The sequence below is a fragment of the Toxorhynchites rutilus genome, chromosome 3 (genome assembly GCF_029784135.1).
Source record: "Toxorhynchites rutilus septentrionalis strain SRP chromosome 3, ASM2978413v1, whole genome shotgun sequence".
Taxonomy (NCBI): Eukaryota; Metazoa; Arthropoda; class Insecta; order Diptera; family Culicidae; genus Toxorhynchites; species Toxorhynchites rutilus.
In genome coordinates, this window is record NC_073746.1 from 202,308,126 (window position 1) to 202,335,713 (window position 27,588).

The 27,588-nt window shown below is 39.2% G+C and overlaps 2 protein-coding genes across 13 annotated transcripts in view; both read left to right on the plus strand.

The window, feature by feature from the left end:
* Positions 1–18,850, plus strand: part of LOC129775222 (3-phosphoinositide-dependent protein kinase 1) — a 94,950-nt gene extending 76,100 nt beyond the window's left edge. Inside the window, exons 5-7 of one of the 5 annotated variants that reach the window (XM_055779648.1) lie at positions 15,733–15,841; positions 15,939–16,033; positions 16,119–17,824. In XM_055779648.1, coding sequence (XP_055635623.1) covers positions 15,733–15,841; positions 15,939–16,033; positions 16,119–16,127 — 213 coding nt within the window. In that variant the 3' untranslated portion in view covers positions 16,128–17,824. Of the gene's footprint in view, positions 1–15,574; positions 15,611–15,732; positions 15,842–15,938; positions 17,827–18,723 lie in introns of those variants that run through there. The other 4 variants (XM_055779649.1, XM_055779647.1, XM_055779651.1 and 1 more) reach the window with 4 other exon arrangements.
* Positions 18,851–18,943: 93 nt separating this feature from the next.
* LOC129775220 (regulating synaptic membrane exocytosis protein 1) overlaps positions 18,944–27,588 on the plus strand; it is a 53,568-nt gene continuing 44,923 nt past the window's right edge. For 2 of the 8 annotated variants that reach the window (XM_055779638.1, XM_055779645.1), the window contains exons 1-2: positions 19,837–20,115; positions 20,490–20,730. In XM_055779638.1, coding sequence (XP_055635613.1) covers positions 20,695–20,730 — 36 coding nt within the window. In that variant the 5' untranslated portion in view covers positions 19,837–20,115; positions 20,490–20,694. Of the gene's footprint in view, positions 19,107–19,196; positions 19,246–19,836; positions 20,116–20,489; positions 20,731–27,588 lie in introns of those variants that run through there. The other 6 variants (XM_055779641.1, XM_055779639.1, XM_055779643.1 and 3 more) reach the window with 6 other exon arrangements.

Below are 27,588 nucleotides of genomic sequence, written 5' to 3' on the forward strand. Positions count from 1 at the left end.
ACGCTTCTAAAAAGAACATTTCCAGTGGCTTGGAAAACGGGTTGCAACAATTGTTTATAAAAGTGATAGATCATCACGACGTATCCATGATTTGCTATCTCAGCAAAGTGTTCGAATGACTGATGTATAATCTCTCATACAACGTGGCGTCTATGATTTTCGACGGTCAGCATGGATTCATGAAGCGTCTCTCTACCACAAAGAGTCCGATGTAGTATGTTACCGAACTGTCCCGTAAAGTTGATGAAGGGCGGCAAGTTGACGCGGTTTATGCTGAGCTCGCAAAAGTCTCCGACAATGCCCCGCACGTCTTATTTGTCTAGAAACTAAAGGACATAGATTCTCCATATGTCGTAGTCAACTCAGTTAGATCGTACAGTTTCAACATCCCTTCTGGAGTGGATTCAAGGAAATGGAGCCACTATGGCTCAACATTTTTATCAATAATCTGTGCTTAATGTTTTTATTTATTTATTTATATTAATATTAATACTAGCTGACCCGGCGAACTTCGTCCAGCCCAAAATTTATTTTTCGTTATCACATTCACGTTTTTTCACTAAGCGCACGTTCATAGGTCCATTTGCAGAACTGTTCATTGATTGATTTTCTAATCTACCCTTTAAAATTACCTTTTACTATAAAATTACTAGTACTTTTACCCAAACTCGTCATTATATTATCAGATTATTTTCAGACATAATTCTCATTCAAGATTATTCAACCACATACAAATAACATGTTTCTTCGTCACATGGAATAAATGTTTGATACAGTAAATATGATAGAATAAAGTCAGCCCTAAATCGGGCAATTCCTTTCTCGATTTTTTCTCTTATCAACACATTCGGTGATCCATTCTTATTTAAATAGATAGAAGAAGATATAAGAGTGCGTTTTATCACATTAAAAAAATCAATTGTCATGTTTGTTTGAAATATGTGCATTTTTTTTACGGGACTCTCTCTCCATTTCAGAGGAGGGAGGGGTGTCATACTATCATAGAAACATTTCTCATATTCAAAAACCTTCACATGTCAAATTCGGCTACATTTGATTGATTAGTTTTCGATTTATACAGAAATTTGTGTTTCCTCCCCTTAGAGAGGAGGGAGGAGTGTCGAACCAACATAGAAACGTTTAACAATCCCTAAAACCTCTATATGCTAAGTTTAATTCCATTTGTTTGATTAGTTCTCGAGTTATGCAGAAATTTATGTTTCATTTTATGGCAGTCCAGTGGGTCCAATCGCAGAACAGTTAATTGATTGATCTTTTAATCTACCCTTCAAAATTATTTTGACGTAGGACTACGTCTTTCATTTCTATACCGGGGTGTAAAATCAAAGTTTCGCGTTACGTCGGAGACCGAGATTTTGAGCGTTAATAGCTCCTGAATAACTGAACGAAATAGTATGATAAACACTTCATTCGAAAGATAAAATGTCTACGCGTTATATACTTGTTACTTTTTGATCCAAAAACTTGTTTCAATAGCCTTAAAATTGTTCTCGAAACAGGCTATTGAAATAACCAATCGGTATATAAGCGAGCGCCGCTCGGAAATCCACTCAGTTCTAATTGAACAGCGATTGGAGCATGTTATCGCTGTTGTGGTGAAGCTCTTCGTTTATCATGAAAGCGCGAATGAACGGTGTCACCAAGAGCCTGTTTGTGCACCTTAGTCCAGAAGGGAATCCATCAGGAGGAGAGTGATGCCACAAACGGTTCCCCAGGAAGACATCGCTACACACACACATACACGCGCGGAATTCTTTCCGTTTGGATGCCATTCAGCATCGAGAGAGTTCCGGAAAGATCTAATCATTTCTGGAAAATAATCTGCCAGTTCCTCTGGGAATTTAAAAATATAGTCATGTGAAAGAGTTTATTTTAATGTTTTCTAACCATGTAACACAGCGATCAAATTCATTTGATTTTGTAATTTTTCAACCAAGTGTAATTAGCAGGAAAGCTTCTGAAGATTATTCTTCCCCATCAGTAGGATATTTCCGTATCCAATATTGTATGCGCACGCAATCGATTATTGCTCAGTCCCCGAAAGATTCGAGCTCAGATAGTTCATTCCCCTCTAGTTTGCCTTCCAAATTACCATCTTAAACCACACCTTCTCTCGATTCAATCACACACAAAAAGCATACTTAAGCGATATTCTGGTGGTGAGACGCATTCATTTTTCGTGAGGACATCAACAAGACAACATCGTTGCCTAACGTGCTGGAGGAGACACATACACGCGCAGAATTCTTTCCGTTTGGATGCCATTCAGCATCGAGAAAGTTCCGGAAAGATCTATTCTGGTGGTGAGACGCATTCATTTTTCCTGAGGACATCGACAAGACAACATCGTTACCTAACGTGCTGGAGGAGGTGGACGGCGAAAGATCGACACATACACGAGCGGAATTCTTTCCGTTTGGATGCCATTCAGCATCGAGAAAGTTCAGGAAAGATCTAATCATTTCTGGAAAATAATCTGCCAGTTCCTCTGGGAATTTAAAAATACATTCATGTGAAAGAGTTTATTTTAATGTTTTCTAACCATATAACACAGCGATCAAATACATTTGATTTTGTAATTTTTCAACCAAGTGTAATTAGCAGGAAAGCTTCTGAAGATTATTCTTCCCCATCAGTAGGATATTTCCGTATCCAATATTGTATGCGCACGCAATCGATTATTGCTAAGTCCCCGAATGTTTCGAGCTCAGAGAGTTCATTCCCCTCTAGTTTGCCTTCCAAATTGCCATCGTAAACCACACCTTCTCTCGATTCAATCACACACAAAAAGCATACTTAAGCAATATTCTGGTGGTGAGACGCTTTCATTTTTCGTGAGGACATCGACAAGACAACATCGTTGCCTAACGTGCTGGAGGAGACACATACACGCGCAGATTTCTTTCCGTTTGGATGCCATTCAGCATCGAGAAAGTTCCGGAAAGATCTAATCATTGCTGGAAAATAATCTGCCAGTTCCTCTGGGAATTTAAAAATACATTCATGTGAAAGAGTTTATTTTAATGTTTTCTATCCATGTAACACTGTCACCAAATATTTTTCAATCAAGTGCTATTAACAGGTGGTTATCGAGTTAGTATTAACCACTGGTGGACTTCCAGTATCGAGGAAAATGTGGAAATATCTAATCGTTGCTGGAAAATAATCTGCCAGTTCCCCTTGGAATTGAAAATTACATTCAAGCGAAAGAGTTTATTTTAATGTTTTCTATCCATAAAATATCCATATAATACATTTGGTTTTGTGATTTGTCAATCAAGTGCAGTTAGCAGGAAGGCTTCTGATGATTATTCTTCAGAACAAGGTTTTTCGTATCCTATATTGGATGCATAAAACCTTGTGCCTCCAACGTAACGCTCTCGTTTTTGAAGTCCCCCAAATATTCATTTATTCATTCATTCAGAATGGATTTTGATTCAACTTCAAACAAATGATCTCTAAATCAACGATAGTCCTACGTCACCCTTGCGGTTATACCATAGATATAACCCACTTCCTGTTTTTTAATATAAAATTTCAGTACTTCTACCAAAACTCGACATTAGAATAGATTATTTTCAGAAACAATTCTCGTGCAAAATTTTTCATCCACTTGCAAATAAAATGTTTCTCCGTTACATGGACTAAATGTTTGATACAGAAAATATAATAGAATGAAGACAGCCCTAAATCGGGCAATTCCTTTCTCGAATTTGGCTCATTCAATAAAAATAGATCACACATTCGGTGATCTATTTTTATTGATATAGATAGTAGACGATATAGGAGTACGTTTTATCACATTAAAATCCATTCCCACTTTGGAACGAAGATCAATTTCGTTACCGCAAACATCAAACGTACTATGTAATGCTTGTCAATATGTAATTGTAGAACACATGCGAATTAAATTTTGGAATTTTTCCATTTTCCTTCAGAGTTTTCCGAAAATTTTCAATTGTCTTGTTTGGTTGAAATATGTGCATTATTTTTATGGGACCCCCTTTCCTTTTCAGAGGAGGAAGTGGTGTCATACCATCATAGAAACATTTCTTGTATCCAAAAACCTTCACATCCTAAATTTGGCTCCATTTGCTTGATTCTTTTCGAGTTATGCAGGAATTTGTGTTTCATTTGTATGGCAGCCCTCCAACAGAGGGGGGAGGAGTATCAAACTACTATAGAAACGTTTATCGATCCCTAAAACCTCTAAACCTCTATATGCTAAGTTTGATTCCATTTGTTTGATTAGTTCTCGAGTTGTTCAGCATCCTCCCCCTCCCCCCCTTTGGAGAAGAGGATGGAGTGTCTAACCACCGTAAAAACATTCATTGCACCCTAAAACCTCCACATGCCAAATTTGGTTTCATTTGCTTCATTACTTCTCGAGTAATGCAGAGATTTGTGTTTCATTGCGAATGTGACCAAGAATGCATTTCTCGGTTCCAACAGTCACCTCAGAAATGAACATACAGCCGTAAACACGACCATCAATTGAACCTTTATACATTCTCTCTTTCTGTCGAAAGTACTCAGAAGAGCGGTGAAAATATGCTATTTCCATTCTACCATTCGTGCTCATAACCATCCTTTAATTCCAACTAATATGACTGTAGTTTTAATGTCATTTGACATTAAAACTGCAGTGGTATGCATTCTATTTCTCTCTCCTTATTCTGCATTCAAGTGTAGCTGCACACAGACACCCACCTTCTCACTCACACATCCATACACGATGGATGATATTTAGACGGACTGCTTAGATCAAAGCAACCGACAAACTCTCTCGGCCGAACCAAACACGAATACAAGGATTTCAGTGTGTAAGGGTCTCTGAATTCTCTGCTCAATTTGCTTACAAATCCCATGACGACGAGTTCCGGAATTAAAGAGCTGGATCATGGAAAACACCGAGATTTCTAATCGTTTGAACTCGACTTAATACTTCGCCCTCGACAGTCTATTCGAACGACAGGAGGTCCATCTTACGGTGGAAACTTATGACACAGCATTTTGGTATGTTTAGTTGCATCTTGTTTACACCATGCAGCGGATTTATCAAGCAGGTTTTGAAGTCCACGACAATCTTCAATGCTGTTGACGGCAATGTAAAGCTTTCGACCATCAGCATATACCACGCAACAGTCGGCTCCAAGATACACGATTGTATCGTTGATGAACAGTGAGAATAGCAGTGGTCCCAAATTGCTACCTCGAGGATCTCCGGAGCTGCTTTCAAACCAGGTTGAGGTGCAAGAGTCAATTTTGACTGCTAGTTTTCTAGCGAGGAAATAAGAGCGAAGCCATTTAACGAGCCCTACAGAGAAACCAAGTTTTGCTAGTTTGGCCAGAAATATACTATGATCCCTTGTCGAATGCTGCTTTTAGGTCAGTAAATCGCGTCAATTTGTGGGCCCTCTTCAATTTTGCTAAGACAGAAGGATGTGAATTCATAAAAATTTGTTGCGACACTTCTACCAGGAATGATCCATGTTGGTTCGGGGAGATGTAGTGTTTCACCTGACGAAGCATATGCTCCGACATAATTATTTTAAATAGCTTCGAGCAAGCACTCAGCGATGTGATGCCCCGATAACCCGGACATCGTTTTTGATGTCATTTTAATGCACCGGAAACATGAACTATGCTTTCCAACGAGTCGGGAAGGTTGCAGTCCTCAGAGATAAACTATACAAATGAGTAATGGTTGCTCCAGATGTTCGGAGAATTTTTTCAGAACACGCTGCTATTCTATCAGGTCAAGGCTGACAGAAAATTTTCAATTTCTTTACCGCTTTTCGTATCCCTTCTGATGACACTACAGGTGTATCAGTGTCTACACTTCCAGCAGGAGTTAGTTTAACAACAGCTTCAACATTATCAGAGGCGGGGTTGAACATTGAACAGAAGTTGGAAGCAAAAAGCTCACATTTATCCGAAGAACTGCAAGCCAATCGTTCATTCATATACATTGCCGAAAGTAGTGTAGACTCTTTGCGCTTAGATTTCACAAAATTCCAGAAACGTTTTGATAACAATGATAACATACTCACGATAGAGTTGACGATTCAGCTTCTATATTGACGGCTGGCGAATTGAAACGACGCTTTGTTCGTTGGATTACGATTTCTTCGTTAAACCTTATGCGCAGTGTTGCAGCGTTTATTCCTACGTCGAAGCTCGGCGGTTGACCATGGAGGTTTCTGCGGGGGACGTAGAAGTGGAACGAATAAAACGAAAGTGCGTTGAAGTAAAACAGTGTTCTTTTTAACAGCATCATCCATGTTTACACACTGAATCATTGGCGACCAGTCTACTGACGACAAGTATTGGCCCAATCTGTTGAAATCTGCTTTCTTGAAGTTAATTGCCTCAAGAACACAGGTTCTCCATATGTCGTGGTCAACTCTGCTAGATCCCGCAGTTTCAACATCCCTTCTTGGTACCACAAGGAAATATTCTGGAACCAATATGCTCTTGGTCATTGAGCTCCAGCAAAGGCTTGTCAATTTCTATTGTGCATGAGAAAGGCGGATGGCAGGTGTCAGTTGGAACAAGAGGATTGCCAATTTCATCAAGAGTCTCCAAGTTATCTCCTCATTGAAAAACAGCAAATCAAGCGTATTTTCGAAGTGATTTTTCATGCAATTCATCTGCCACATATTATTGGAGCCCATTCCGTCTAGCAGTACATAGTTAGATTGAGTAATAGATGATATTGAGAGGTCAACGTAACACCTAGAATCATCGTTTCGAATCCATCGCATTCCAGGTCTGTTGCAGTCACCGAATACAGCAAGTGAATCACGCTCGGATTGTGAGGCTACTGATTCCATACAGTCAATATGGCGAATAGTCAGATACACATCCGACACCTTATCGGGAGGAATATACACAGCACCAAGGACAAGCTTACATTGTGACATGCTTAACGATACCCATATGTGCTCAGTGCTGTCTTCGTTAATCTTCGTCGGGCGCGGTAAGCAGTGCGCAGTTGGTTAGAACGCTAGATATCGCGTCGTCTTTTCCCTTTCTAAAAAGAAAAATCAGTGCTACAGTTTTTTTACAAACACATTTTCGATTTTTACAAACACATTTTCGAAGTGGGATTTTTATAAAATGCAAAATTTATATTAGTTATATTATCAAACATATAAATGAAACTGAATAGCGCTAAAAATGCGAAGAAAATTAATGGAAGAGGCATACACATCCTTGAAATATATGACCAATGAAATAAAAGAGTAAAAAAGAGGATATTGATAAACGTATTATACGAAGAAAGTAAAAAAAAAAGAAAAATAATTATGATTTAGCTGTAAAAGCTCAACAATGTTGATCGATAAGGCGTTTTGGGAAATTGTTGGAGACATGATCATTTTATTTTTCATTTGGAATTGCGGAATTACAGAATTGAAGGAATTAATTTTGTTTTGATTACAACTAGAAATTAGGAACAGTACTTAAAATAATATTTCAAGCCGAGCTCATTTGTAGGAGGTGCAGAGCTCTACATTATTTAGCTTTGGTTATCAGGCAGCAACAACACTTTTGATGTTAGATTACTGTTTTGTAGAATCGCCAACAATTGACATACAATATAAAAATCGAACATATACAGATATACACATACATATAATTCTATTAATTTTCCAAAAACATTATGCAATTTAGAGAAAGAAACAAAAACACAAAGTAAAATGAGAAAGTGCAATGATGAAATTCGAAAAAGATGTTGAAGATGTCGCTGTGTCATTTTAAGAAATTAGTGTAGGCGCAATTGACATGCCGTCTTCTTTCCCTTCCGTATTGCTCTTTAAGGTCAAGAGATCATTCAGAAATGAGCATGGGTTATGGAATATTACGAAAATTAAGCAGGTAATTTAGGAGACGATCCTTTTTCAAGTCGGACCGAGCGTTAGCGAGCATCGAACGGCATACGTTTACCAGGTGCATCACGTTTGCCCGGTTAATTATGCTTGTCATGCATTTTGATTGCCTTTTAACAAACGTAATAAACGTATGCTGTCTGAATTAGAGAGTCGTCTCCTATGTTTCAAACTAACCGGTCGATCTGTGGAACACAGGTTTGCTTGCGAGAGGCCGCCGCTTCCGACGGCGTGTTGGCGGCCGACTCGGATTGCGTCACCTCGGTGGCGTGAAGCCGCCTCGGTTCCATATCCTCGTTAGATGAAGACTTCACCCCCATTACAGTGATCTCAGAATGAATTTTCTTAAAAAACAGGAAGTGGGTTATATCTATGGTATAACCGCAAGGGTGACGTAGGACTATCGTTGATTTAGAGATCATTTGTTTGAAGTTGAATCAAAATCCATTCTGAATGAATGAATAAATGAATATTTGGGGGACTTCGAAAACGAGAGCGTTACGTTGGAGGTACAAGGTTTTATGCATCCAATATAGGATACGAAAAACCTTGTTCTGAAGAATAATCTTCAGAAGCCTTCCTGCTAACTGCACTTGATTGACAAATCACAAAACCAAATGTATTATATGGATATTCTATGGATAGAAAACATTAAAATAAACTCTTTCGCTTGAATGTAATTTTCAATTCCAAGGGGAACTGGCAGATTATTTTCCAGCAACGATTAGATATTTCCACATTTTCCTCGATACTGGAAGTCCACCAGTGGTTAATACTAACTCAATAACCACCTGTTAATAGCACTTGATTGAAAAATATTTGGTCACAGTGTTACATGGATAGAAAACATTAAAATAAACTCTTTCACATGAATGTATTTTTAAATTCCCAGAGGAACTGGCAGATTATTTTCCAGCAATGATTAGATCTTTCCGGAACTTTCTCGATGCTGAATGGCATCCAAACGGAAAGAAATCTGCGCGTGTATGTGTCTCCTCCAGCACGTTAGGCAACGATGTTGTCTTGTCGATGTCCTCACGAAAAATGAATGCGTCTCACTTTTTTTTTCACTTAAATTCTTTTTATTTCTTAATTTGGTTTACATTATAATAAAGTACTACATATCAAGTGATCAACCTAGGGTTCTACATCTTTAAGTTGCAATGTCAAGTTTTGTAATAATTTGTATCATACACATTATTCGATTGTTTCATATTCCTATTGTAAAATCATGCCTAAACTTTTCTAGTTTTTTTTTACCTAAATCTAACTTATAAGATACCCTCCCCAAATTATTTACATTATCCCAACTTACACTACTTATCTAACTGGAAATAAATATATCTACCCAATCCCAAAGCCGTTACCTTGAAAGGTAACGACTATAAAGTCAGGTAGCATAATCATACAGATTTTGTATTATTCCGTGTGTTGAGGGAGCGCAACTCTGTTCAAACTTCATACAATTGTTATTGATAATTTCATCCAAGGTTTTAATTCCGGCCAGCTGATGTATCTCCGAATTTCGCGTTCTGGGAGGAGTGTTTAGAATCATACGAAGAATTTTGTTTTGTATGCGTTGAAGTTTTAATTTGTGTGTTGGAGCACAGCACTCCCAAACGGGCATCGCATATGCGATAACTGGAAATATTATTTGTTTGTATACTGCAAGTATATTCGTTAGATATAATCGAGAGTATCTATTGATCAGGGGATACAATGACCTGATTAAAATGTTGCATCTTGTGTCTGTTTTGTCAATGTGTGCTCTGAAGGTAAGCTTTCGATCGAAAGTTAGACCCAGATACACTACTTCTGAAGACCATTCAATACTATTGCCATTAAGACTGACTGTCATATTTTGAGGAGGAACAAGCTATGGAGTGTTCTTGTGGGGAAACAATATAACTTGTGTCTTTGCGGCATTTATGCATATTTTCCAATTATTGAAATATCCAGACAAAGCGTCTAACCCTCTTTGAAGTTTAGATCTTAGTTCTGTGATACTTCTGCCCTTGTAAATGATGGCAGTGTCATCTGCAAATAGTGACAGTTTCCCATCAGATGGGAGTGCGGGAATATCTGAAGTGTAGATATTGAAAAGAATTGGTCCCAAGATGGATCCTTGAGGAACACCTGCATTCACAATGAATTTCTCCGATGAAATATTGTTTATAGAAACATTGAACGCTCTATCAGAAAGATAATTTTCGATAATTTTTATCAAGTATGTAGGAAAACCAAAGTTCTGAAGCTTGTAAATGAGACCATTATGCCAAACATTATCAAATGCTTTTTCAACATCAAGAAGTGCCATGGCAGATGATTTTGAAACTGACTTGTTTCGTTTGATTATGTTGTATACTCTACAAAGCTGGTGAATGGTAGAGTGGCCTTTTCGGAATCTAAACTGCTCATCCAAAAATATATTGTGCTCATCTGCAAAAGCAAGAATGCGCGTTAATATAATTTTTTCGAATACTTTCGAAAATGCTGGGAGAAGGCAAATTGGTCGATAGCTCTTTGAAGAAGAAGGATGTTTTCCGGGTTTTAGTATCGGGATCACTTTTGCCAACTTCCAACTCGAGGGGAAGTAGCCAAGTGATAGACATCTGTTGAAGACAGAAGTCATAATTTCATATAAGTTGTTACTAAGATGTTTCAACTCAATGTTAAATATACTATCGAAGCCGGGGGCCTTCATATTCTTCAACGAGCGTATAACCGAGATAACCTCTGCAGTCGAGATGATTTCATTCTCTTGAGGTACAGAATGAATATTGTCAATAGCCCTTACAGTATCATTCGCCGAAGCTTCAAATGGACTTGTAATGTTCTGGACAAGATTGTGTGAACCAGCGAAATGGTTGCCAATTAGCCTTTTCGGCAGGTGTTATCAATCGTTCTGAATTGTCAGGTTGTAGAGAAGGAGGAATAGGATTAGACTTGGTCTTGAGAATTTTAGCGAGCCTCCAAAATGGCTTGGAGTTATTCGGAAGTTTACTTATATCTTTTGCGAATTTTTTGTTACGGAGATCAATCATTCTGGTCTGGATAACCTTGGTTAACTGATTATACTGTCGTTTCCTCTCTCGAATACCAGTACGTTGGTACTGTCTTCGATAGAGGTTCCGAAGTCTAATCAAATGTTTAGTAATTGGATCAATTTGAACAGAGTCACTCAGAGTCACGTTTCTGGGATGTGGTTTTGGCGAGCCTCAATAACTGCAGTTTGAATATAGCTGACTGTTGTTTCGATATCTTCGGGAGATTCAAGAGGCTGATCGAGATCAATATTGTTCTCGATAAGCTGCTGGAATTCCACCCAATTCGCACGATGATAGTCTCGTCTACATTGTGGCCTCCTGACTACGACATTCACTCCCAATTCAACCATCACTGGGAAGTGATCCGAACTCAACTCGTTAAGGGCAATAGGATAACCGATGTGGCGATCCATGTTGGTAATGAAGAAATCAATGATGGAATGTACTCCAGAACGAGAAATTCGAGTGGGGGTTGCTAAGAATCCTGTAGTGCCCACATTGTAGATCATCGTTTAGAGTCACTCCATTTTGATTCCTCCTTTGGTTTCCCCAGGACTGATGTCGAGCATTAATGTCCCCGCCGATAACGTATTTCGACTGCCTTCGTGTTAGCTTGATGATATCGTTTTTAAGAAGCAACGCCGAGCCATCTCTGATTGACGTCTGCTTGGAATAGTAGACCGCAATCACGATAATAGGCCCAATCGATGTTGTGATTTCCGCTCCTATAGCTTCGATGATGTTGAGTTTCAGGCACGGCAAAAGTCGATATCTGATGTTATTTCTGATGGCTAGGGCAACACCTCCTCCACCAGAACTAGTACGATCTATTCTCAATAGACGATAATTCGGAACCCGAAGGTTAACATTCGGTTTAAGATGCGTCTCGGTAATGATAGCTACGTCGATGCTGTTTGTCACTAGAAGTCAGTGAATTCGATGACCTTACTCTTGAGAGAGCAGGCATTCCAATAAATTAGCCTGAGAGATGACCGATCCATGGTTATAATAAAAGTGTAGCATGACTTGCACTTGTTCCTGTTGGTTTCGACTACTTCTAGTCTGTCGATCTAGTTCAAGCAACCCTGTTTGCAAGTTCCTGCATGCTATAAAGCTCCTCAGTAGAAGAGGAATGAGGTGAAGGTTTTGGTGTAGGTGGTAAACCAATAGCTGCAACCTTACTATAGCTCGGTTGCTCCTTTTTTGGCTTTACGCTAGAAGAGGCCGTTTGGGGACAACCTGTAGGAAGTTGAAGAGGAGGAAGAACAGGAATCGTGCGAGAAACCATTGGAGGGAACTCCTTGTCAGTAAGTTCGGGAACCTTCTTTCTATTCTGTGTTTTATCAGTAGCTTGCTTCCGGATACGTTTAAAATCCGTACGTTTTGTGCAGCTACGGCTGGTGGCTTGGTGACTTTCGCCACAGTTAACGCACTTGCGAGGTTCTTCCTCTGGAAGGCTGCAAGTGCTTGTTAAGTGGTCAGCAGCACACTTGCCACAACGAGTTTTCATGTGACAGTTTCTTGGTCCGTGTCCAAAACCAAGGCAATTTGAACATTGCGTTACATCCCGATGTTGAGGTTTGTATCGGTCCTATTGTACCGAGATGTTGAAGATCTCACTGATTTCTCTTAGGCGAGTTACGTTGGCTGATCCTTTCTTGAAGTGGATCAGGTACAAAACATTGGAATACCCATTGTCTGGTGTCTTATGCCGAGTCATCCGATATACAGCCAACGGCTGAATATTGTATGATTGTTCCAGATCTTTTTTAATATCCTCCAACTCAATAGCAGGAAGACCTCGCAACACCACCTTAAATGGTTTTTCAGACGGCGTATCGTGAGTGTAAAACTCATGATTTTTTTATTTCAGGTATGATCCAATTATTTTATATTGCTCCAGGTTGGGACTAGTGATTTTAATCCCGATACTGCATATTTTAAAAACTGGCTGCAATTTCAGCGCCAGCAGTTCAGACCTCAAAGTTCCTATATATATGTAAAATAAGGTGGTACTTTCACCTTTTTCTCAACATTTACTTTCCTGGTAGTTGGTTCCTCCTCGGTATGGCCATCCAATAAAGCATAGCGGTTCCTTTCTAATATTGGCTCCTTGCCGGTGTCCGATCGATGTCGTTTGTTGGTGCCATGTGGTATGCCTGGGTCGGTTGACCGGGTTTTCCCCATTGTTGTAGTCCTCAAGGGCAGACAGGTAGTTGATGAATCGCAGGTAGACAATCTGAAAAGAGAAATTAATAGCTTTTTTAAAAATCAGGTAATAAATGGAGCTCCAAACACGTCCGTCTCTGTCGACGGTCGGAGTGGAATGGAATGCGTCTCACCACCAGAATATTGCTTAAGTATGCTTTTTGTGTGTGATTGAATCGAGAGAAGGTGTGGTTTACGATGGCAATTTGGAAGGCAAACTAGAGGGGAATGAACTCTCTGAGCTCGAAACATTCGGGGACTTAGCAATAATCGATTGCATGCGCAACAATATTGGATACGGAAATATCCTACTGATGGGGAAGAATAATCTTCAGAAGCTTTCCTGCTAATTACACTTGGTTGAAAAATTACAAAATCAAATGTATTTGATCGCTGTGTTATATGGTTAGAAAACATTAAAATAAACTCTTTCACATGAATGTATTTTTAAATTCCCAGAGGAACTGGCAGATTATTTTCCAGAAATGATAAGATCTTTCCTGAACTTTCTCGATGCTGAATGGCATCCAAACGGAAAGAATTCCGCTCGTGTATGTGTCGATCTTTCGCCGTCCACCTCCTCCAGCACGTTAGGTAACGATGTTGTCTTGTCGATGTCCTCACGAAAAATGAATGCGTCTCACCACCAGAATAGATCTTTCCGGAACTTTCTCGATGCTGAATGGCATCCAAACGGAAAGAATTCTGCGCGTGTATGTGTCTCCTCCAGCACGTTAGGCAACGATGTTGTCTTGTCGATGTCCTCACGAAAAATGAATGCGTCTCACCACCAGAATATCGCTTAAGTATGCTTTTTGTGTGTGATTGAATCGAGAGAAGGTGTGGTTTACGATGGTAATTTGGAAGGCAAACTAGAGGGGAATGAACTCTCTGAGCTCGAAACTTTCGGGGACTGAGCAATAATCGATTGCGTGCGCATACAGTATTGGATACGGAAATATCCTACTGATGGGGAAGAATAATCTTCAGAAGCTTTCCTGCTAATTACACTTGGTTGAAAAATTACAAAATCAAATGAATTTGATCGCTGTGTTACATGGTTAGAAAACATTAAAATAAACTCTTTCACATGAATATATTTTTAAATTCCCAGAGGAACTGGCAGATTATTTTCCAGAAATGATTAGATCTTTCCGGAACTCTCTCGATGCTGAATGGCATCCAAACGGGAAGAATTCCGCGCGTGTATGTGTGTGTGTAGCGATGTCTTCCCGGGGAACCGTTTGTGGCATCACTCTCCTCCTGATGGATTCCCTTCTGGACTAAGGTGCACAAACAGGCTCTTGGTGACACCGTTCATTCGCGCTTTCATGATAAACGAAGAGCTTCACCACAACAGCGACAACATGCTCCAATCGCTGTTCAATTAGAACTGAGTGGATTTCCGAGCGGCGCTCGCTTATATACCGATTGGTTATTTCAATAGCCTGTTTCGAGAACAATTTTAAGGCTATTGAAACAAGTTTTTGGATCAAAAAGTAAAGTATAACGCGTAGAAATTTTTTCTTCGAATGAAGTGTTTATCATACCATTTCGTTCAGTTGTTCAGAAGCTATTAACGCTCAAAATCTCGGTCTCCGGCGTAACGCGAAACTTTGATTTTACACCCCGGTATAGAAATGAAAGACGTAGTCCTACGTCAAAAAATTATAATAAAAATTGCACTTCAGTGTCATAATACGTATGTACCAATTCACTTCACTTCTTTATTTTTATGAGGCGTTAAACTTAGCAGTTCATTCACCTCTCACGCAGAGATCACGAGTTCAATTCTCACCCCCGACATTCTTCCAAAAATGGAAGTAAAAGTGACGAACCAGCCGAAATGTGTTGAAAATCACTATAATACAAAAAAAAATCATTCGCCTCTAACGTATGTACCAAAATTATCAGCTTTCTTTTGAGTAAACGGGCTACGTCATCCATATGAATGGATAAACTTCATAACACGTTATAAAACTGCATTCTTTCACTTTTCATTACTTTAAAAGGATTTTATCCAATGCCGCTAGTTCTAAAATTACACTACCCACAAAAAAATACTTTTTGAATGGAAATGAACATACAAGACAAATATGATCTTCATATAACACTCATCAGAAAAAAATATAAAAATATTTCCTAATAATAAAATTTGCGTATTATTCGAATACATCCTTCTATCGGGTAGGTGTCGCATTCGGGAAGATGTTACATTCGAATAATTGTTACATTCGGGTAACTGTCGCATTCGGGTGAATATTACATTCGGGTAGCTATTACATCCGAGTAATTGTTGCATTCAGGTAAATGTTGCATTCGGGTAAAGTGTCAGTTCAGGTAGATGTTACACTCGGGTAGCTGTCGCTGAAATGATTATCCACCTTCCTTTTTTTTCTTTTCCAGAAAAATCACTTAATTTCTTAAAAATCCGTCGACCAACTGGTCATCGTTCTAGAAACATGCGCTCGTTCGTCAAAGGTTAATATGGTTATGATTTTATAATTTTTCTACATATCCTATAGTTATATTTAGGTGCCTGTTCTATCAAAAATTATTTTCAGTTTGAACGAGGAAAGTGTCATCCATATATGTGTGACGAGGCGACGAACGTGTTGACCCATTCAATGTGCATTTTTTGTGCTAAATCACCGCATACATTGTATCAATGTGGTAAGTTTCTACATGCAAGCGCCGATGATCGCCTTCATTTTATCTGAAGGCAGAACTTCTGCGAGAGCTGGCTGAAGCAACATTCCTACAATTGCAGAAAAATTTATCTTCCACATCACACTCGTCTTCATGAGGTACTCTAACCAACAGCCGATCCCGTTCACATCAAAGCGGCAACAAGCAATCCCTCTGGTTCGTATTCGATGTCATGAAAACCGATGGCATCCGGTGATCCAGCAACTGACTTCATAGACACTAACCTTCTTTTTTTCGACAGCTACCATGAATTTATTTGACAAGTTGTCCACATGCTTGCAGAGCGGTGCTTGATTGTGCTCCCCACACATGCTACATTACTCAGGATTTATTCCAAAAATTGGGTCTTCCAACATCAGGAGTAAACTTCGAGCTCGATGGCATTACTGATATATCAGGGCACGCTAATAAAGGAGCATACGGGCATTTGCATCACATTGCTGCAATTATCGAAATATAATTCCGTGCATAATTCTGAAACGACTCACTTCCGTTCTTCCAATTAGATCAGCATTAAAGATTGGCCAATTCCTGGATAGATTCCGTTGGCTGATCCCGAGTTTCACCATCCAGGAAAATATTTATGCTTCTCGACAATAAGGTTTTTTTCCAGTTGCTCGAACCGGGAACAATAAAACTAGAATCAGACGAAGGCTTTACGATTCTCCAAAATACTAAGCTAGGATGGGTAGTTTCCTGGGTTCGCCGTACAGTTGCGCAAGTTCGTGGTTCATTCTCCTTCTCCATACTCCATTTTCCTGTACACCACCGTATATTGTTCTGAGCACTCGGTGTTTGAAACTCGGTGTTTGAAAACACCAAGTGCTTATGAGCATCGTCCATGCTTCGTACCCATAGAGAACAACCGGTTGAATTAGGGATTTGTACATGGTACACTTCGTACGGGGTCGGGGTTTGTTGGACCCTAAGGATTTGCGGAGTCCATAGCAGCTACGACTTCCATTGATTATGCGTCTTTGATTTTGTTGTTGTTGTCAGTTGTTATCAACAAATTCCTCTACCACCTCAAGCTCATCACCGTCGATCGCAACACTACTACCAGGAAGAATTCTGTTGTGATCAGTCCCTCCTGGTAGCATGTATTTAGTCTTAGACGCATTGAGTTCAAGCCCAATCAGTCCAGCTTCGTGTTTCAGTCGTGTATACAAGTCGGCTACCGTCGCATGTGTTCTTCCGATTATGTCCACGTCGTCGGCGAAGCAGATAAATTAACTAGACTTATTGAAAATCTTGCCCCGCATGTTGAAGCCCGCTCTCCGCATAACACCTTCCAGCGCCATGTTGAAGAGTAGACAGGAGAATCCATTGTCTTGTCGAAGTCCGATGTGAGTCTCAAATGATTCCGACAGATTACTTGAGATCCGCACACCGTTCTTCGTTGCTTGAATTAGTCTTGTCAGCTTACGGGAGAAGCCGTGTTCTTCCATGGTACTCCATAGCTGGTCGATTGTATTATATGCGGCCTTGAAATCAACGAAGATGTGGTGCGTAGGGACCTGCTACTCACGACCCTTTGGAGGATCTGCCGCAGTATAAAAATCTGATCCGTCGTCGAGCAACCGGGCATGAATCCGGCCTGATAACTTTCCAAAAATCTACTTACTATTGACGATAGAAGAGCAAAAGGATCTGAGACAGAATTTTCTAGGCACCATTCAGGATTGTGATGGCACGATAGTTCCCACAATCCAGCTTGTCACTTTTTCCATGCGACGTTTTTTTTCCCCGAAAGAGATGTGTTTACTGCCTTCGCTTCAGTCTGTATCTTTCCACATCTTGTCGAGTCGCTCGTTGCAGCATGACTGCACATGCTGCATCCTTCTCGTTCAGAAGCGCTCGACACTCGTCGTCAAACCATTCGTTCCGTTGGCCTCGTTGTTCATAACCGATAACGGTCTCTGCTGTGCTGCTAACTGCTGCTTTCAAGGTGTTCCAGCACTCATCGAGGGGAGCAGCATTCAGTTCGTCTACCCTCGGTAACGCAGCTTCAAGACGCTGCGAGTATGTTGCAGCAACGTTCGGCTCCTGCAGTCGTCGTAAATGGTACCGTGGTGAGCGCTGGTGATGTTTCTAATCACAGCTCTTTTTAGAGTCCCGCTGACACGAAGACAGTGATCAGCCGCCTCTGACATGCGGAACAGACGCTGTTTGAGCCGCGAATAGACGCTCGAATAGAAAATTTGTTGGAAGACTATTTTTGGCCAGAATTGGAAGATCTCAACATCAATGATATTTGGTGTCACTTGCCACACAATGCACGTTGCAATGGATTTAGTAAAAAGTAAGTTTGATGTTATTTCGTAAAATGGTCTTGTCGATTGGCCGCCTCATTAATGCGATTTGACGCCATGGACCCATACATTCTTAATACTACTCACTCAAAACTAAAGAAAACTAGCTAGATATTTAATTCATTCAATTTTAAAAGACGAATCTAACAAGTTGCATAATCAAAATATTTATTTATACATTTATTCCGTTAAATTGGCGTAGACTACATATGTTGCTCAAATATAATAGTGACGGTAAAGCTAACTATTTTTTTTTAATTCGTTTATTTTTACAGGCTCAGTTACTTAAGTTTAAAGGAGTCGAATTCTTAAATATAATTTTAAAACTATATATATAAACAATTTTCTTACATCTATGGTTAGTAAGGTGGAAAACCGATTACTCGCGGTGTACTCGAGTTTAGGAGGGTGACATATTTTTAGGAGAAGGATGGGATATAAGGAAATTGTAACAATGTTGATGAACACTCAATTTATAAATCTATTCGTATATCTATAGTGTATTTACATTTCAACTTATTCTACTATTTATAGCAAGGGGACGAATTACCCGCAAAGGAAGGAAAGGAGGGTATAAGGATGTAGGGGCAATCACACACGAAGATCTATAGCTTTAAGGAAAACATATATATGGGACATGTAATCAAGGTCTAACCGAGCCAACACATCTCTCACCGGCACATTGGGCTGTCTTCCTCGGGCCCGAAGGGAGTTTTTTAAATTCGATCTGGCGACCAGATACACCTCGCACGACCAAACAATGTGCTCGATGTCGTGATAACCTTGGCCACAAACGCAGAGATTGCTGCTGGCAAGATTGAAACGGAAGAGTAGTGCATCTAACGAACAGTGATTGGACATGAGTCGGGAGAAGGTGCGAATAAAGTCCCGACTCAAGTCTAGACTTTTGAACCACGGTAAGCTAACTATATCTCATTCGATTCAGATAGTCTTTAAGAATTGACCTTGACATGGTTACATCAATTATTTCACTGTGTTCGTTACAGGGGCTCATCATACGATTAATAGAACTATATTTGACTCGGCCAACCCATGGTAACACGTCTGAAGAAAATCTAACATTTTTGACGTTGTCAAATTGTTTTAATGTCGTTATTGTGTTGCTCCAGCACACAGGATGTTGATTTTTCACTATAGGATTTGATAACAAATGCATTATTAAGCTAAAACCACACGCATAATCAAACATTGTTATTTTCACATCACGGATGATTCAATAAATAATTGCATTGCCGAATTATTTATTGTGTTTATGCAATAGATCTATTCATTGGTCACATATTTACTATGAAAGCGAAAGCATGTCGTCAAGCGTTTCTGAATATTCTCATTATTTTTAAAGTACGTTGATAATATTCATTCAAAAGGACAGACTTGTGTATCATTGTAAACTAATATAATAGTTTCTACAGTGTCCAACTGAAACCTGCAAAGGGTAAAAATAATTTCTAGAGCTAAAACTCGAATAACGGCTAAATATTGAACATATCGTCAATTCAGGATACCGCTCGTTTCCTTTTTTGCCTGTCCATTATTGTGCGCATGTGTTCAGGATCATAGGTTTTCTCAGCAGCAAACATCTGAAGAGAATGACCCAGGAATATCAGGATAAATAATACGAAAAACTCAGCGCAGTCTGAGATGAGCTCTACAGGTATTCGGACAGAAGTCAATGGAAGTAAATTCAACAAAAGTGAAAAACATAAAATTTTATCTGAAGTGAAATTTAATTGAAAAATTCTCGATAGATAATGTTTATGAGCGCAAATCAAATGCAAGTACAGTTATTTTTCATTTGACATATCGTATGGAAAGGTCTATATGATAATTTCGGAGGCATATACAGCATAAGTATTGCCGAAAAATAATTGATGAAATGATGTCAAGCGAGGAATTATGCATATGGTAACATGATATATATGTGTTTAGCAGTTTACATGATAGAAGCATATGATTAAAAAAATATTCAAGAAAAATTATTCTGGAAATGTTAAAATTAGTATCGACTATTATAAACTTGTGCATGAACACAGAAGACGAAATACAGGGATGTGTTTAATTGATTTAACTTCGTGAACTGTGGTGTAGCAAAGTACATTATTAATGATAAAACATATATTCACGTTGTATCGTATCGTTATACAGATTATAAATAATCGATATTCGCCAAACATTCAACGCACTTGAATATCATATACAAGAGAATATATATATATATATATATATATATATATATATATATATATATATATATATACTATATATATATATATATATAGTGGACATATACAGAAGTGAAGAAATGCATTGAGAATATTCGAGTGAGAGTGAGAGTAACTAGAGCAGGATTGTTTAATTCTATCCTTTATAACGAGAAGTGATTACTTGTAAACGAGAGGAACCTGTGTGTTTGTGTGTGTTACGGGAACGGTAACAGTAATCGAGGGTTTTCATCAAAGTTGTAAGACAACATCATATCTAAGCATGTTGCCGACAAACGTTATGTCGTTTATGAAAAAGGTGAGTAAAAAATTGATGTCAATATTAGTACTTTTCGTATCATTAGAGATCGATTTTTGCTTATACAGGTACTTTACGAAGTATTCTCTCGTTTTCGATGTTTTGATTTTCGAGTTCACAAAGTTGACATTGCTCAGATTGTCCTCCAGCATCCGTATAGGCTCGTAGTCATACTCATCAATCTCCTTTAGCAATCCTCAGAGCCAGGCCAACTCTTGCCAACTCGATCAGAGCAACTTATTCCGGTTCCATGGATAACAATGATACACAGGCTTGTTTACGACTGACCCGTTACACAGTGTCATTCGCATAGCTGGTTGTTGATGTCCTTGTTTTTACTTTAACAGCCCAATTAGCGTCCAACCTCCTCCTACTCCGCTGTACATCAAATTACGTGCGACTCGCTTCGCTGCTACCCAGGACACCTCCGAGGGATCACTCACTTTACGACCAAGTATCGCCACACATACATCAATGTTGGGATGTGCACACACCCCATTATACCACCAGCTAGACTTCTATACTTCGTTTTATCCGATGCGTGGGACTCGTATCCTTCACCTTCAGAAAATATTTGTTCATAGGTAAAGTGACCAGATGGTCAAAGGTCTAACGCGGGACACAAAAAACAAAAGTGAACATAAACCATAGTTTAGCGAGTCTAAACTGATCAGTATTATTTCTTTCTGAGTATCGATACTCAGTTGTGATTTTTCGGTGGTTTAGATTTTATTTACGCCCGAAAATCACTCGCTCAATCAGAGCATTTGCGCCTGGCAGGCACGATTCAAATTCTACAATTTTCTTCAAATTACCGAATGGAATACTCCTTAAGTCGGGAGATGGAAGCAACCAATCAAACGGTGGAGAAGAATCTGGCCAAAATGGACATTTTTATGCGGAAGCGTCAGACGAGACCGGCCGTATCTGAGCAGCAGGCAATCACCCAGAAGAAGTAGCTTGAGGTGCTGGTGAAAAACTTCTTTCCGGCGAAAGAAGTGAAAAATTTCTTTTCGTACTCATAATGAAAGACGAAACGTACTTGATGCTAGAATTCAACGAATGGCAGGGGACCGGATACTTTACGTTCCCCAGGTAAGCGATAACGTCGAATATATCATTCACATTAAGTTCTCGAAGAAGGCCCTTCTCTGACAGACGTGAAGGGAATGTCCAAGCCACTCTTCTTTCGAGTCATATGGTGAACGGGGAGATATATAGTACGAAATGCTTGCCGGAGTTGGGAAGGTGATGTGGTCTTTATGCCGAACCTGAGATCAGCCCATTATGCCAAAAGATCACTGGAGGATGGATCGGCTAGAGATAAACATTGTCGCGAAGACCACCAACCTTCCCAACATTCCCCAGTTGCGCCCGATAGAAAACTTTTGGGCAAATGGCCAAAATAGAGAGACAGACGACCACCAAAAGGTAAAATAACACGCCGATATACATCTTTTCATCGGCCATGGTTCAGGTTCCGGCCAACTTCCGTAAGACCGCCCAGCGCTTCATTTACGATACTTCATCAAACAACTCTTCCTGTCGAGTATACACTAGTTCTTCCGGCTTATTTAAAACGTTAAGCCCTGACCGAGCTAGGGGACCAAAGATGAACTTTTCGTCTGACTCACGTTGGTCCCTGCGGATCAATAGGGGATTTTTATGAAACCCATTTTCCAATTTTGTTGCTGTCGCTTCCAGTTGACACTCTCTAAACAAAAAGCCCAATGTCGGTGCGATGAAACTAGTTTAACGTTTTAATCTTTGGATGCATTAGAAGCGCTCGTGAACAGTCTGCCAAATAAATGTTTTTTGAGGTTCATCCATTTAAGAAAATCAACATGAACAAATTGTGATATTGAAATATATTAATATCGCGGGACATTTTCGTTTCTTTTGCCAAATGCGGGACGTTTTGCGGGACGGCATCTTACGCGGGACGGCATCTTACGCGGGACATTTTGTTGATATGCGGGACTGTCCAGCGTAACGCGGGACGTCTGGTCAGTTTATTCATAGGCGTTTTCGCAACTTTTGCATCGCTCAACCCAAACATCTCAAATAGTTTTTCAATATAGTGCACACTATATTTAGCTTCTTCGTGGTGTTGTGAGCTATTGAAGTGAAGTTGATGATCTCAAAACTTTTCGTCAGTGATTGGTATACAGAGCCAATCCTCACAGTCATCCATTATATGTCCACATAGATCAATACATACACCTTCTTCCTATCCTCAAGCGTCGTATAAAAACACCGTATAAGTAGACCGTTTTGATGGCATAATGCTCGAGTACAATTTTCTTTTTACGTAGCTTCAGCTAGCAGCATACCTATGTTTGTGTGACTCGTGACAGGAGTTGTGTTTGGTCACCTCCCCAGCTGCGTCCTGCTTAAACATGAAAATCAAGCGACAACCAACCCAGCTCATCTAACATTGCTGCTTTCCATTCTCCAATCTCAAAAGCTCCCTTCAGGTTCCTAAGTTCAACTGTTGCTCCAACTGTGCCCGCAGCCTAGACTTCCTCGACCAACTAGACCTTTGCGAAACGTTGTGCAATACCTTGTATGTACAGCCCAATATACGATCGGTTCAGATTTGCGAGTGACCTCATTCAATGGAAAACAATGATAACATGGTGGTTCTCTATCGGACTAGCTATCGGGCGGTGGAGTAGCTGTGGAGTAGTAGCACTACCACTACTTCACCTCACGAGGCATTTGATTGGCAAACTTTAACTTTTTCAAAGAACTTTGCATCTCTGCTGATGGTGATTCCCTTTTTCCAGATTCACGAGCCAATAAACATACATACTTTACGTTGCATTGGTTCTGCTTCAATCCATGACTCTTATCGAGTCAACCCGTTTCGGTCCCGACACAATTTTCAGCAATTGTTCATCGTCAATCAGTCAGTCATTAGTCAGAGATTTCCAGCGGAATTAAAGGGCGAAAGCTTTAATTAAACAAAAAGTCTTCCTCTTCGGCATAGGGCTGTCATCATCGATGAAACACTGAATTTATACAGAAGTTACCAGTCCTTAGGTTTATACCCTGGTATTGAAAAAATATTGAACCATTTAATCTTACTATAAATAAATTCGCTAAAAAATAAAGCGCGGTCGTCGTGAACAGTCGTAAACGGTCGTAAATGGTCGTATTCTTGACGTAAACACAAACAGAGTGAGAGAGTGAGCAGCTGCAATGTGTTTTTTGTGTGAGAACGAGCCAGCACCCGCAGTACGCAGTGTGTATAACACTGCCCCGTCGGCAATAACACCAAGTCCCAGAAAGCGTCCAAGTCCCCCCAGCATACAGCACACAACAGTTTGTGCATGTGTTCGTTTTCTCACTATAAATAAAAGCGCTTAAAAAATTCGTGTCCAAAAGCGCGGTGTAAATAAACAGAGAGCATGTTTTGTTAACATTATAACACACAAAGAGAAAGAGAATTAGCAGTGAACAGCTTGCTTTGTTGCACGTCAATGAAATGTTGAAGAAAATCAGCTGAAAATCTGCAAATGCATGAGTAGCCAACACGTAAATCGATTAAAGTGAACAGTGACAAAATTCAACTTATGTCACAAATCTAATCGACAAAAATTTTCTCCTCGGAGGTACTCACAAGAGTAAATATGTGAACTTGCGGTTTGTGAGTTCCTCGAGGCGGTCATATTCCGCCCATTAGGTATGTACCAGGAAGATCGCTCCGCGACATGCCATTGTGGTCCAAGCGCACCGACAAACAGCAATACTGTTCGAATGTTGCCCGGACAGTCAGACCAAATCTATCAGACTGTTGGTCTACGCCGGTACAAGTTGTCGGAAATGATCGATTGGTTCCACCAGGTGATGTGCAAGAATTAAAGCTGGTAGAGCTATTGGCGTTTACGGGACGATCCTACTTTCATGATGAAGGTGAGATTTACAGAATTTGTTTGCATCTCGTTCCCGTTGGGAGACTTGCACACCAAACCCGTCGAGCGCGATTATGTGACCGATGATGTCAAAAATGGTGTCCCAACGTTGAAGGATTTGGGCGTGAATTTGACACTGATCAGTATACAATAATTAAGTTTTATTTGGTGACTTATCGTGTCTTCTATCACATTGGTTCCACTATAGTATGTGAAATTTTAATTCATTAACTAGGGCTCGCATAGAAGTATACAAATAACACCTGGTACATTTTTTTGCTCTTTATTATAGAGACATTAAGCCGTAGGTTGGTTCGTCTCTCACCTGGTATATCGAAGTTACTAATTTTCTACTGTTTTGTTCGCCGGATTAGATTAATTCGCTAAAGTACCGTCGATGGGGATGAGAATGGGTCTAAGCTTGATGTGTAAATACATCAAATTTTGATGAATTACTAAACAATAACTATTTGTATTACAGTAAAGTATTATGCACTGGAAGTAGTGAAAATATATCTCCTCCTAAACGGTTCACAGCTTTCAAAAATATTTGCAATACTTGTCTAGATATCACTAACTGCAATTTCTTTCGATTTGATCCAATCTCACCCCGGTGCTACAAAGAACACGGTACCGTCATCCGGGGAATTGATCAAACGTATTGATGAAAACAAACATAAATTTTCAGATCAATTTAGTTTAATTTAATTTTAAAATTTTTTGATCTGACATGTTCAAGCATCATCTGAAGGTTCTTTTTGCCAATGGCTCTCAACGAATCCCTTATTAAATTGCATAAAAAACAATATTTTTCTAAATAGCATTTTCGTTTTCATTTTCAACTATGGTAAAGAAACATATTTTCAACAAATCAAAACAATATTTATAGACGCTAAACATATTAATCCACTTCTAGCCGATACTTGATGAGTTGAATAAGCATTCAAATACTTGTAATTACTATTCAAACAAGTAAAAAACATACTATTTTACAAAAACAGCACGACGCATGACCAGAACCGAATCCCATCATGCGACATATCGAACATCTTGGTTTGGCAAAACTAGCTTATTGGTGACAATTTCAAGGATTTCACATTAGGATAACCGGAATGGTCTCCGGATGACCTACAGATCAGTGTTCAAATCTCATTCAAATGACCGTAGGTGAAGAAATAATAGATTTTGTATACATTTTTGTGCGTATGACACTAGAAAATCCTGAAAAACATAGATTTATCAATTTCACCCCGAAGTAAAATTTTGAAATTTTCTGCTAAAAATTTTCCAAATTAACGCTCAAGGATTTTTTTCAACAAATTCCATAACGTTTTGTGGCCTTAGCACCAGTACTGATTTCAAAAATAATTAGGTTTAAATCTAACAAAAAGATTCGGAAATATTTACATTTTTCTGAAAATCGTGATCAATTTGCCCCCGGTTTACGGTACTACAAATAACACAACACAAATTAACAAATGCTTTCCAGGCATGGCAATATCATATACACTTCTGTGTTCGGGTATTTTGGTTATTGTTTAAGGTTTATAGGAAGTTGTATTTTCCATTTTTTTAATGCACGAATAATAATTATAACACTGTTGACAGCTGGATCCGTAGTACAGAAGCAACGGGGTGTCGTAGAACAAATTCCAATGAATATTTTGAAGCTTTAAGGCAGTACCTGAGGCGTTGCATAGTTTTTGAAAATTCGAAAAAAATGCCAAAATGGCGGTCTTTTTTAAAAATAAGTTATTTTACATGAATAATCGTTGTTTAGAAGCTCAAAAAAATGGAATAAAGGAATATGAAAAACGGTTATGTAACGCTTCAGATAATCCATTTTTACGAAAAATACTTTTGGGATAACATTTCCTAGGGCATAAGTACTCAAAAATGCAAAAAACAAAAATTCGATTTTTTCGATTTTCCAGATCGGGGTCCCCTCTTGATGGAGAAATGGCTGATATGTTTCTCACAATGCTACTTAAATAGGTTGTCCTACAAATAATAATAAAAATGCAAAACTGTAGAATGAATATGCCATTAAATAACTTTAAAAATCGTTCTTTCAAAGGTTACGAGAGAGTTAGTTTTGCTATCCTCATTGGACTTTTCAAGGTAAGAGGAAAAAGAACTTTGGTGTTTCAAACCTCTATAATAGTAAGAAGAAAATTTAAATTCTATTCTCGCTCTAGCCAGTCAGTCAACAGGCTTCCTCTGAGAATTTTCTGAGAGAAAAAAGAGAGACAGAGAGACAGAGAGATAGAAGACATGCATACACACTACATACATACAACTCCCTTTTCCAGCGCGTTTAAGTGGAAAGATTGAATAATCAATTTGAACAAACCAAACACCAGGGCTCATTTGTTTCAATGAGTATGCGGGAAACTTGGGAAAACATGGGACGGGCCGCTAGTATATAAAATAATCTGTTGTTTTGCACTTGAAAGTTTGCCAACGTAACTAACGTATCAACGTAAATCTATTTTTTCAAAAAAATAACTAAAGGATATTCGGACGAATGAAATTTCTTCACGCTTGATGGCCAAGGCTCAGTCGTAACATGATCGTACAAAAACGTACGAAAAATGCAATTGATTTCTACAAGCCAGTTTATATTCGACGTGATTTTGAGTAGCTTGTTGTCACTCGCAGTAGAACATTCATTACAGCCAGGCCATTTCCGAGCGTTGGGAATGATTCTAAAGCAAGGCACTTGGGTACGTCGTTTTTTCGTCTGTGAACAACTGCTCTAGTGTTAATGTCAGAATTTAGATTGGATTTTCGACGTACGATGTTTCTGTATCTCAATTCATCTGGAACAAAATTCATTGGTTGTTAGAACAAATTGATTTGTTCACATCGTGATTCCACTAGAGCAAGCGCGTCCCGATACAGGCACGAAACAAAAAGCGGCGGTGACACTGGATGCAGA